Source organism: Scleropages formosus, chromosome 18 (assembly GCF_900964775.1).
Source record: "Scleropages formosus chromosome 18, fSclFor1.1, whole genome shotgun sequence".
NCBI lineage: Eukaryota > Metazoa > Chordata > Actinopteri > Osteoglossiformes > Osteoglossidae > Scleropages > Scleropages formosus.
In genome coordinates, this window is record NC_041823.1 from 14,584,282 (window position 1) to 14,596,103 (window position 11,822).

At 40.9% G+C, this 11,822-nt stretch overlaps 1 protein-coding gene across 1 annotated transcript; it reads right to left on the reverse strand.

The window, feature by feature from the left end:
* Window positions 1-1,318: 1,318 nt before the first annotated feature.
* LOC108930864 (H-2 class II histocompatibility antigen, E-S beta chain-like) lies at window positions 1,319-8,448 on the reverse strand. Its single transcript, XM_029245914.1, has 6 exons — window positions 8,354-8,448; window positions 3,917-4,186; window positions 3,467-3,748; window positions 2,871-2,984; window positions 2,584-2,610; window positions 1,319-2,364 (listed from the first exon to the last, which is right to left on the reverse strand). The coding sequence occupies exons 1-5, from the start codon at window positions 8,406-8,408 to the stop codon at window positions 2,585-2,587; spliced, it is 747 nt and encodes a 248-aa protein (XP_029101747.1). The 5' UTR covers window positions 8,409-8,448; the 3' UTR covers window positions 1,319-2,364; window position 2,584.
* Window positions 8,449-11,822: the final 3,374 nt, after the last annotated feature.

The window sequence follows — 11,822 nt, forward strand, 5'->3', positions numbered from 1 at the left end:
CATCATCTGAACCACTTGTCCCATATGGGGTCATGTGGAGCTGGAGCCTAACCTGGCAACACAGGGCATAAGGCTGGACGGGGAGGGGACACACCCAGGACAGGGCACCAGCACATCACAAGGCACCCCAAGCAGAACTCAAACCCCAGACCCACCAGAGAGCAGGACCAGGTCCAACCCACTGCACCACCACTTCCCTGTGAATATTACTCTACATCTAGATAAACCTGTGATTTACAATATGTATCTCTACTGGACAATTACTTCTACTTCTCTGTAAAACTCAGTCTCGTTATGAATTTGTCCTTTTCAAGGTTGCAGTAGCAGAGAGCCTACTGCAGCATCACTGGACACAAACCCAGGAGGGATGCACCCTGGATAGGATACCAGGCTATCACAGGGCAGCCACACATTAACACCCAATGGGCAAATTAACATCACCAATTAACTTTAGCAACTGTCTTCGATTGTGTAAGGAAACTTGAGAAAAACTTTCAAAGACACAGAGAGAACAGGCAAATTCCATACAGTCTGAAATAGATTTGAACCTAACTCCAAACATCCTAAGAACTCTGAGACACCAGTGCTGCTCAGTGTGCCATGGTGCTAATCAGTAAAATTGATAGTGGAACAGAAACACAAAGATTTAACACTATCGGATTAATCTGATACCTGCATTTTACTGTTTGTTAATTGAAGAAAACATCTGTTACAACTCAAATCAAATCTCAGTCTCCTCATAATTCTTCATTGTAGCCTCAACATCTGCCAGCATTTCTCTTTTATTACCAGAGCAGCAGAAGAAATAAAGACCATCAGGAAAAAAGTCAGAGTCTTTACGGAACTTTGCTCTTTGTAATTTATTTCACCAGGAATAGAAGACTCCACAAAACAAACGATAAGTTGAGTTCCAAATGGGAACAGATTCCTGTGATCCACTCAATAGATGATCAGGTTGAACAAGTGAAATAAAGAAAAACACTGAAACAAAAACTGGAGATTAGTGATTGTGGGTGAAAACCATACAGGAAGCTCATTAGTGATTTTTAAAAGGTACTTGTTGGTTATAACTGGTACAAATACAAGGAACACAGGTGTCCTATTACATCTTATTACTGGTGCTATTACATTCTACTCATGTAAAATTTCACTTTTTACTGTTTTTGAAATTCCCAGTAAGGTTTTATAATGTTACCCAGGGCATTATTTCCACACACACTTAGGGCATAAGGCTCTGGAGGGGGAGGGGACACACCCAGGACAAGACGCCAGTCCGTCACAAGGCACCCCAAGCAGGACGCGAACCGCAGGCCCACCAGAGAGCAGGACCCAGCCAACGCCACCACGCCCCCCTCTTGCATTATTTCCAGTATATTAAAAATATCATGACTTACTAAGATGAATTTTGAGTATTCTGAAGCTAATTCATGTGTTTTACAATAGAAAATGCTTCCATATAAGAATAGCATTGCCTGACCAATCTATTACTAACTAGTTCCTTCATAATATTTTCTCAGACTATTATGTTCATAACTTCTATATTGTCCTTTGGAGCAACAGCAAACATATATCCCCACACACACTGTGTCCTGATTCACTAAACAATTTTCATACACTAATCAATAGAACTGATAGTGAAATGGAAACACTGCTAATGTCAGAACAGGGATGTCAAAGTGATTCATGTTGTTTTTTCTCAAGGATTACCCAAAACCCTGCCGCACATAGTCTGATCACATTCTTTAGGTAACTGACTGTGGACAATTTCACTGGACAGAGCTAAACTGTGTAATAAAGGAAAAATTAAGCATTCTATAACAATTCTGAAAACTACCATGACTACCAAGACCCTGTATCTTATGCATTTAGTTGTAAAGGTTGTAAAATACAAAATTAATACAGTTCAGCAGTATAAGTGTAATGGCATTGCTACTTGATAATTATATCATAAAAATTAACCTAAAAAGTTAAAAGATTCCTTTAAAAGTATGACAAAACACAACCCAGATATTTTACAATACTCTTATCAAAACAAATTTTCAGATTAAAACATGAAGACAAATTTAATATGAATTACATGGACATTTGTGGTTCCTACTAAAACTAATGTTCCTCAATTTATCTCTCAAAAAACAGGCGCACGATGTGAATAAAAATTGTTAGAAAACAAAGCAATCCTACCCAGTCACCTTCTTGTTACACCTATTTTACATATTAATTCCAACATTTCCACCTGTGCTGAAAATTTAAAAAAAAAAAAAAAAAATGAAACCAACTGCCAAAAAGTAACAGTAATTGTAATGAAAGATAAAGTCTGTCCTCTCAGTTCCACAAAGCTGCTCTCCATTTGACATTTGAGGATATCTATGAAAAATAAGTACAGAAGTTACTTTTTAAGACAAATATGCAGATACTACATAATGTGATTAAATGTATTTTCTGGTTGTGAATTGTACACACACACACACACACACAAATGCAGCATGAAGTTAGTGTTTTGGATAAATGTCACAGTCTAAAAAAAAAAAAAAAAAAAAAAAAAAAAAAAAAAAAAAAACACCTTAGAAAAAAGCTACAACATACCTTAACTTGTTGGCACCAGGATTCTACCTGTAAAACAAGAAAAATATAAAATATGTACAATAAATATCAAAAATTAAACTGTAAATGCATATGAAGAATGACACCTCTGTTTACTAAAATGCATAACAGGTAGTACATATGCTGAATGACATTTTAGTGCCTGCTTTCAAGAAAGACTGTTCTCTAGTCATCTATATTCAGTCTTATCATGTATTCCATAAACTTCTTGCAAATATTTAAATACATCATAGCAAGATGAAAAACGCAGTGATAATTTTAATTCTCACCTGTTGATTTCTTTTTGTAGTAAATCACTCCAGCAAGTGAGAGGATCAGTCCCAAAACCAGTCCAGAAGTCCCAATGATCACCTTGTTTCTGTCTCCATCAGACATTGAGGGATCTGAAAATTAAAGACTAATTCACTTAGTTTGGACTTCTACTTCATGTCATATACTATATCCCTAATTAAAAAGACCTAAAAGTTAATTTTCAGTAAAGTCCATAATTATTTGAAGCTGTAACCACTAATTGGCAGAATGATATAACAGTAACACACATTACAAGAATGCTCTAAAAATGGCTGAATACTGAAATGCATTAACAGGCTCTGGTATGGTTACAGGTGGAAATAACTGAACACTGCTTTTTCTATTATTTGCACAACATATGCTGTCTTCACTGATTAAGTGGTGATGTGTTAAATATGGAATAAATTGACTCGTTTGACAAAACATCATCACGGTCTTGTCTGTTTGTTGAAATACACTGTTGGGATGAATGGCTAAGGGACTAATAGATGAAGCCCCCCTCAAAATTCCTAAACTCAGCATTACACAAAATTAAAATTATCATACAATATAACTGTTTAATATAAATTATTACCCCAGTTGTAGATCTTGGGCTTTGGAAGGCTGCTGTGCTGCACCTGGCAGGCGATGGTCTCTCCAGATGTGGGTGTGAGCTCTAGGTAAGAGTGTATCTGATGGTACCAGTCTCCATCATAGAGCTCTTCAGTGGAAGTCACATCAGTCTTCACCTCCTTCCCATCTCTCAGCCAAGTCAGTTTGATTCCCTCCGGGTAGAAGTTATATGCACTGCACACCAGCATAGTGGAGTGTCTCTGACTGCCAGATTTTACAGATAAAACCTCTACAGAAGGTTCAACTGGAACAGAAAATTAAAAAGATTAAGAAATCCACAAAAAAAAAAGCCCATAACTAGGATTTAGCAAAATACTTAAGTTTACCAATATAATTCTGGGACAATAATTATTTTTTCTGGTGTTGACAGTTTCATATCTGATTTATTTTTGCAAAGTACAGAAGTGCTCACCTGTATGCCAAAGTATGTTCTTAAAGTACAGCTCAGCATTGGGCCTGCAGTACCCATCCACGTTGGTGTGAGTTTGGTCTGCAGTTCCATCTTGATTCCATTTTTCTGCGTGTTTCACTCCAAGTTCCGTGTACCCAATAAACTTGTTCAGAGTGCTGTTGTATCTTACCTGCTCTAATTTGTTATAAATGTACCTGTGGATAAACTCAATGTCTTTCAGGTCCTCGGAGCTGTACCGACATTCCCTTTGGGTATGCCACGAAAAGCCATCTGTAAAAGAAGCACACATACATGATACATAACATAGCTCTTTCGAAACTGCTCCGTTCAGTTGTACTTATTTATTATGCAATATCTTGTCGTTGCTTACTTGAAAAATACGATGTTTTATTCACTCTTGATGTTAACCGTAACGTTCATTTAAAAAGTTTTGGATTTAACCGACGTTTTTGAGCGAAATACCCGTTCATGTCTCTGTCTGAACGAAATAGCCTGTGTATGCTATGAGTATGCGCCTCCTGCAACAATTTCGAGATGCTCATTACAAAACATATAACTTTATAAAGCTATCTACGCCATGTGGCATTTCGGGACACCACTTCAATACAGACAGAGTAACAAATGTTCGTTTACATCCAATTTTTGTAGAAGGAGACACAGACAGAGACGAGAAATAAAAATGCAAGAGAGCAAAATAAAAAATGAAGCAGGGAAAAGTCGGAGGAGTAAAAATAGAGTGATACTGTGACACTCATGAATCGGGAATGTCAAATCATATGTTTTAAGGTTTCAGAGAAAATTAGTTTCTCACTTGTATCATGCCGTGTATCATCACATGATAATCATGTGCTGCTATTAGTCGGGCTTCTGCGCTAGAATTAGCTCAGCTGCAGTTTAAAGTTGAACACATACTGGTTTATACGGTGGGTGGGATGAGACAAATTACCCAGCTCTGTTCCTCCCTTGACTGGCCTAAGGCTTAGCTATGCGACCGGTCGCTGTGGGTCAGGTTTCATTGCTGGTACCTTTGCATGCATGAGAAATTGGCTGTACTCAAGAATCACATGTCTGCATTCAGATCTCGCGATCTGTTTGCTTAATGCGCTTCTGTATTTTCTGAGATATATTTCACTTTGAAAAAAAATAAACCGTTTGCTAAAAGAATAAATTTAAATGTAAAACAAGTTTAAACTGGAACAAGTAATGTGGAACGGCATCTGAAATTCCGGTTTTGGTGCCACTTAGACATCGCCGAACTGCCACAAGAGGTCGCTTCTTGCATGTTTATCTTAAACCTGCTCTACACGCAGTTTAGCCCAGGTTTAAGGAGAGTGGGCTCTAACTAAACACGCGTCTCCAACTCGGATATTATAAATATTTATATCTTCAAAATCTTTCACTGTATATGGTACTATGTAGGTAACTCTCGTATGAGTTTCAATATAAAATTCCACACAATACTGCCTTTCACTCTGTGTAAAATTTCTCTGAGATGTATGTTGCTTTGGAGCAAAGTCACGTGTGCAAAGTGAACAAATGTAATGTGAAAAATTCAACTTTTAAGGCATCTGCCATAATTTTCACAGTGGCATAGCAGGTAGCACTACTGTCTCACAGCACTTGGGCTGTCGGCAGATAGGTCTGAATTCAACTCTGTCTGTGTGGAGTTTGCAGGTTCTCCCCATGTCTGCATGGGTTTCCATTGGGTGCTCTGGTTTCCTCTCACATTCAAAAGACATGTAGCTGAGGTGAAATGGTGATGCAAAATTGCCCATAGTGTGTGAACTGATTGAGAGGTCACCCTCTCGATGGAAGCATTGAATTGGACCAGACCACAACCTCCCTGACCAGGAAAAGCAGTTGGCAAAAATGAATGACTGCCTTCATTTTTAAAATGATAGAGATGTTTACATTGTTGTGTTATTGATTGGGGTATTTTAAATCTCAGAGCAGTGTTCTGAGACTGTGAATATGCATACACAGCAATGATGCAATAGCCAATTCAGAAGTCTAGTAAAGTCTATTGGCATAAAGGGAAACAGTAACTACCATGTCTCCTTTTAGCAGAACATAACATGCACGCTCGTCAGCATGTATGTTCTTTCAATAGAATACCTCTCCTCCAAAAGCATTAAGGCCATTAAACTGTATATATAGCAGCTACAGGTTATAGCAGGTTAACAGCAACAACAACCATCTGAAATAAAGTGCAGTGCTAAAGTCAGCCAGCTGACAGCCAGCAGTGCAGCTCCTTTTGGGTGAGGGACACCAGACTCATTCGGATCAATGGCTAAGTTAGGGAGGACAGTGACATTGCTTGCTCTCTGTGGGGTGATTCATGGGCCAGTGTTGATGGAGCGAAGAGGCCCTTCAATATACCAGATTTCCTCTCAGTGAAACAGCAAGATTCTCTGTGGCTTTTGTCAAACCGATATTCCACACGCAAAATGGGCCTTTGGAGGGATGTCACAAAGTGACAAGTATTTACAACTTTAGTGAAAATAATGTTTGCAGTCCAAAGACAACACAGAAGGTAATGGCAAACCACTTTTGTATGCTCTCTTACAGATTATACCACACAAGTGGTCAGTGTGAGTCTCATTTGACCCTATGACACTTGCCCCAACTCTAAATGGATTACTGGAAGTCTAGTTTTCCAGATAATCAGCCTGTTTATTGATATGAAACGGTACAATGAATCAATACAACAAAGGCACAGGAGTCAGTTTATTGGTAAACTGGTAGTTGAAAGCCAAAGTATTACACAGTATAATGATACAGTATTTGTCAGGATCCCTGACAACCAGACTCCAGGTGAACGTAGGGGGTGTGTCCCCCGGAGCCACTCAGCCACATCAACACACCTGAGCCCAATAAACACCAAACACCAGCACTACAGAAGGAGTGACAGACAAACGTGATTGCGGATTCTCGATCGGCTCTTTACTGTATTTCCTGGCGAGTTCATAGCGATTCTCATTCCGTGTCTACTCACATGGTAAATTCCTGTTCACAGTGTGCCTGTGTTCTAGTCCAGAGCGCCAGTCCCATCAACGTCTGTCCTCTGTGCTCTTGTACCGGTCAGTCCCATGTCCAGTGTCCCTGCCCAGTCTAAGTCATGTTTCTGTTAGTTCAGTCAGTTTCCCTTATGAAACACTCAGCGTGTACCTTCACTCCGTTTTCCTCATCTCACTTCGCCTCTTTCTTTCTTTGTTTGCATGATGCACATATATATGTATATATTCACTCTACTTTCACGAACATCACCTATTTTGTCCCCATTTGGATGCACAGTAACACATATTTGTGTCAGTGTTACCTTCGCATGTGACAGTGTTATAGTATGACTGTAGTAAATAGGACAACTTTAGGTGTGCAGAGTGGTACAAAATGCAAATTAACATTATATATTAAGTACCTCTTATTTTGTATTAAAAAAAACTGAAATCAGTTATTCTCATATAAGACAAGTTTTTTCTTCTGTGTTCCAGTACATTGGATACTAATCTTCCACTCTTAAGTTTATGAGATACCTCACCCAAAAGCACTTAATGATCATGTCAACAAAGAAAGACATTATTTCCTTAGACAGTGATGAGGTGACAAACTGTCAGAGACCAAGGACCTACTGAGATGACTACTTATGTTTTAATGTGGTACAGTTTTTGTTTATGAAGATTTGCATGAGAAGATGTCACTGCAAAGGTAATAGTCCATAAATAATTTCAGGTTATTCAGAAATTGTTAGTTTATAGTTGATGCTTATTTCTGTTATTGTCTTATGCATGATAATTATTTAATTTTTCATATGGAATACCCTCTTTGATTGGTGTATGCTGGCATGACATGTAGATTTTTCAGGTGAAAAGCAGGTACTACTATGGGCTAGTCTGCAGCACCTCACTCAAGGGCTGAAAGTTAGTCCTACTCCAGTGCTGACCACACACACACATACATACATTGTCAGCAAGAGTTTCCTATTCACCTGATGGAGAACATGCAAACTCTGCTGGGAATAAAGCCATGTGTGTGTCAAATTCCACAGCCTGCTGCACCGTGCCATGGTGCAAGCCTGCTTATTAACTGCATTACATGTATTTATTTCCATCATCCACTTGTCCTGATCAGGGACACAGCAGTCCAGAGCCAACATCCCAGACATTTACTGGGCACAAGCTAGGGAGGGGGACACCCTGATATATTCCAGTCCATTGCAGAGTAGCCACACACCTAGAATTCAGGGTCACCAGCAGTTTACCTGAACTTTGGACCGTGGGATGAAACCCACGCAAACATCTTCTATCTGTACCAGTACAGATATAAAACAAGTTACAGAGTAGTAAGATGTGTAACTTACATTAACATAAAAATTGCATGATAATATGATATTCTAAACGTTTTTAATTAAGACAAAAGTATTTTAAGATAGTTACTTACCAAATCCAGGCAGGAAAGGCAGTACAACCAGTGCAAAAGAAAATAACAGAGACATGTCTGGGTTTTCAGAGCAGACTTACGAAGAACTGATTATCTTTCTCCAACGTAAGGAGTAGGAAATCGGACTGTGGTTATATGACGAGCCAAATTATAAAATAGACCAATCCTCGCTGACGATAAGAAAACGTCATTTGTTACTAGGTCAGGTTTCTCATGAACGTAATAAGGAAGTTAATAATGAATGTACCTTCATTTAAAAGGTTTAATCATTTCCGTGAAAATGTTAGGATAAAATTAAAAAAACAAAGTAAAGGGTATTTTTATCCATGATAATGACAAGACCAACAAAAACATGGAAGAAAAATTATTATTTCTAGGTTGCTTTTAAAGTTATGTTTTCATTCATTATTTATTATTTTTCATAATATTTATCAATTTGTTCTCCATACTAGGTTGTTTGGGAATGTTGAGACACACTTGATGGGGCAAATACCGCATTGTATTTCAGTTTAATCATACACTTAGGGCCAGAGACATGTTTTTGCTGTGTTTAATTGGTTAAAGCACAAAGAGCAAGGTTTTTGGGCATGCTTGATGCCACATTTCCATTTATTTATTTAGCAGATGCTTTTCTCCAGAGCGACGTACATCTCATAGAAAATACAGTGTGTACATTACGTGATTAGCAGTAAGAGAGACTTAGATGTAGATGCATGATTAAGTAGTTAGTTTGTTACTTATACTTACACCATATGAATCAATGTACATCATATGAGTAGCGGCAAAAAGGGTTATCTGGTATTCAACAGTTATAATCACAAACTTATTAAACAAACATTTATATGTACACATGTAAATGTGCCCAGAACCTACAAGTGGCCAAAAACACCTTCTGCTGTATATCACTCTGCAAATACAGACGTTGTGCAGTGAGAGGCACTCTCTAGCATTAGAAACAATTGTTTGATGCTATCTTAAGTAGATGGCTACCTTAAGGCTTTATTTACATTAGATTAAGGCTATTCATGTTATTAACGATTCTTAAAAGAATATGGCGGTTGTTTGCTTTGTCATGTATTTGTGTAAGTGTGACCAAGGTGACGCAAAGGGAGTTAGGTGGAAGGACCATATTCTCACCACCATTTATTTTAACCTTCCCTGTCACTAGGAAGGCCAAAAGGAAACTGTAGAGTTTGTCCTTGATAGAGAGAAGCTGCTTGTATCCAGTATTTACAGTGTATACATCCATCCATCCATCCATCCATCCATCCATCCATCCATCTTCCTCCGCTTTATCCGGGGCCGGGTCGCGGGGGCAGCAGTCCGAGCAGAGTCCTCCAGACTTCCCTCTCCCCGCACACCTCCTCCAGTTCCTCTGGGGGAACCCCAAGGCGTTCCCAGGCCAGCCGGGAGACATAGTCTCTCCAACGTGTCCTGGGTCTGCCCCGAGGCCTCCTCCCAGCGGGACAAGCCCGGAACACCTCCCCAGGGAGGCGTCCAGGAGGCATCCGGAACAGATGCCCGAGCCACCTCAACTGGCTCCTCTCGATGCGGAGGAGCAGCGGCTCTACTCCGAGCTCCTCCCGGGTGACCGAGCTCCTCACCCTATCCCTAAGGGTGCGCCCAGCCACTCTGCGGAGGAAACTCATTTCTGCCGCTTGTATCCGCGATCTCATTCTTTCGGTCATGATCCAGAGTTCATGACCATAGGTGAGGGTAGGAACGTAGATCGACCGGTAAATTGAGAGCTTCGCCTTACGACTCAGCTCCCTCTTCACCACAACAGACCGGTACAATGACCGCATTACTGCGGACGCCGCACCGATCCGCCTGTCAACCTGCCGCTCCATTTTTCCCTCACTCGTGAACAAGACCCCGAGATACTTAAACTCCTCCACTTGAGGGAGCAACTCCCCCCTAACCCGGAGGGGGCAATCCACCTTTTTCCGACTGAGAACCATGACCTCGGATTTGGAGGTGCTGATTCTCATCCCCGCCGTTTCGCACTCAGCTGCAAACCTCCCCAGTGCACGCTGCAAGTCTTGACTTGATGAAGCCAACAGGACCACATCGTCCGCAAAAAGCAGAGACGAGATCTCGCGGCCACCAAAACAGACACCCTCCGTTCCCTGACTGCGCCTAGAAATTCTGTCCATAAAGATAATGAACAGAATCGGTGACAAAGGGCAGCCCTGGCGGAGTCCAACATGCACCGGAAACAGGTCTGACTTACTGCCGGCAATGCGAACCAAGCTCCTGCTCCGGTCATACAGGGAACGAACAGCCCGTAGCAACGAGCCCTGAACCCCATAATCCCGAAGTACCCCCCACAGGATGCCACGAGGGACACGGTCGAATGCCTTCTCCAAGTCCACAAAACACAGATGGACTGGTTGGGCAAACTCCCACGAACCCTCCAGCACCCTAGTGAGGGTATAGAGCTGGTCCAGTGTTCCACGGCCAGGGCGAAAGCCGCATTGCTCCTCCTGAATCCGAGGTTCGACTATCGGTCGGATTCTCCTTTCCAGTACCCTGGCATAGACTTTCCCAGGGAGGCTAAGGAGTGTGATCCCCCTGTAGTTGGAACACAATCTCCGGTCCCCCTTCTTAAAAAGAGGGACCACCACCCCGGTCTGCCAGTCCAGAGGCACCGTTCCCGAACTCCACGCGATGCTGCAGAGGCGTGTCAGCCAAGACAGCCCCACAACATCCAGAGACTTGAGAAACTCGGGGCGGATCTCATCCACCCCCGGAGCCTTGAACATTTAACACTTCTACATATCTTGGAGTTTTGCTGACACATATTCCGAATTAGGAAAATGCCTCACCAGCCAAGAGGTCACTGAAAATCAGCCCATTTCAAATCTGTTGTTACAAAAATGACAAAGCAAGCCTGAGTAAGTCTGAGTAAGCCTAAATAGTACCAACACACAAAATTCTTAGTTTTTCCACAATAGTTTAAAAGAATCTGCTGAGTTATTAATTCAGGGTAAAATGTTAAGACTTACTGTAAATGGTAGAGGTTAGTATATTTGATTGCAGGTGCATCATAGAAATGCATTCTGTACATTGAGTTTTTAGCTGAACAGTGATAACACAATACATCAGGTAGGCTGAGGCCATCCCATTGACTTGGACTTTTCCATGTGTCTCCATGTACAAGAATCACACAAAGACCACAGCTCATGCTTATAAGAAACCTAAACTAAGTATCAGTCCAGAATTCAGTAACTCATTTACGGACACCTTTAGTCAGATGCCACAACAGTCCCCACACCCCAGCAATTTCCTGACTCATATTTTGTACTCTAGAACTCATCCGCAACCATACCTCCTTAAGGCAGCATTCTTTTTTTTTTTTCCCTAACAGCTTTGCCCCCACTGCTAAACGCCTTAACCTGATCATTGCTGACAGCTCTGAACTGGTGAGTAACCCTGTTCCTACCCTTTAGTACCCTACCTGGTCACT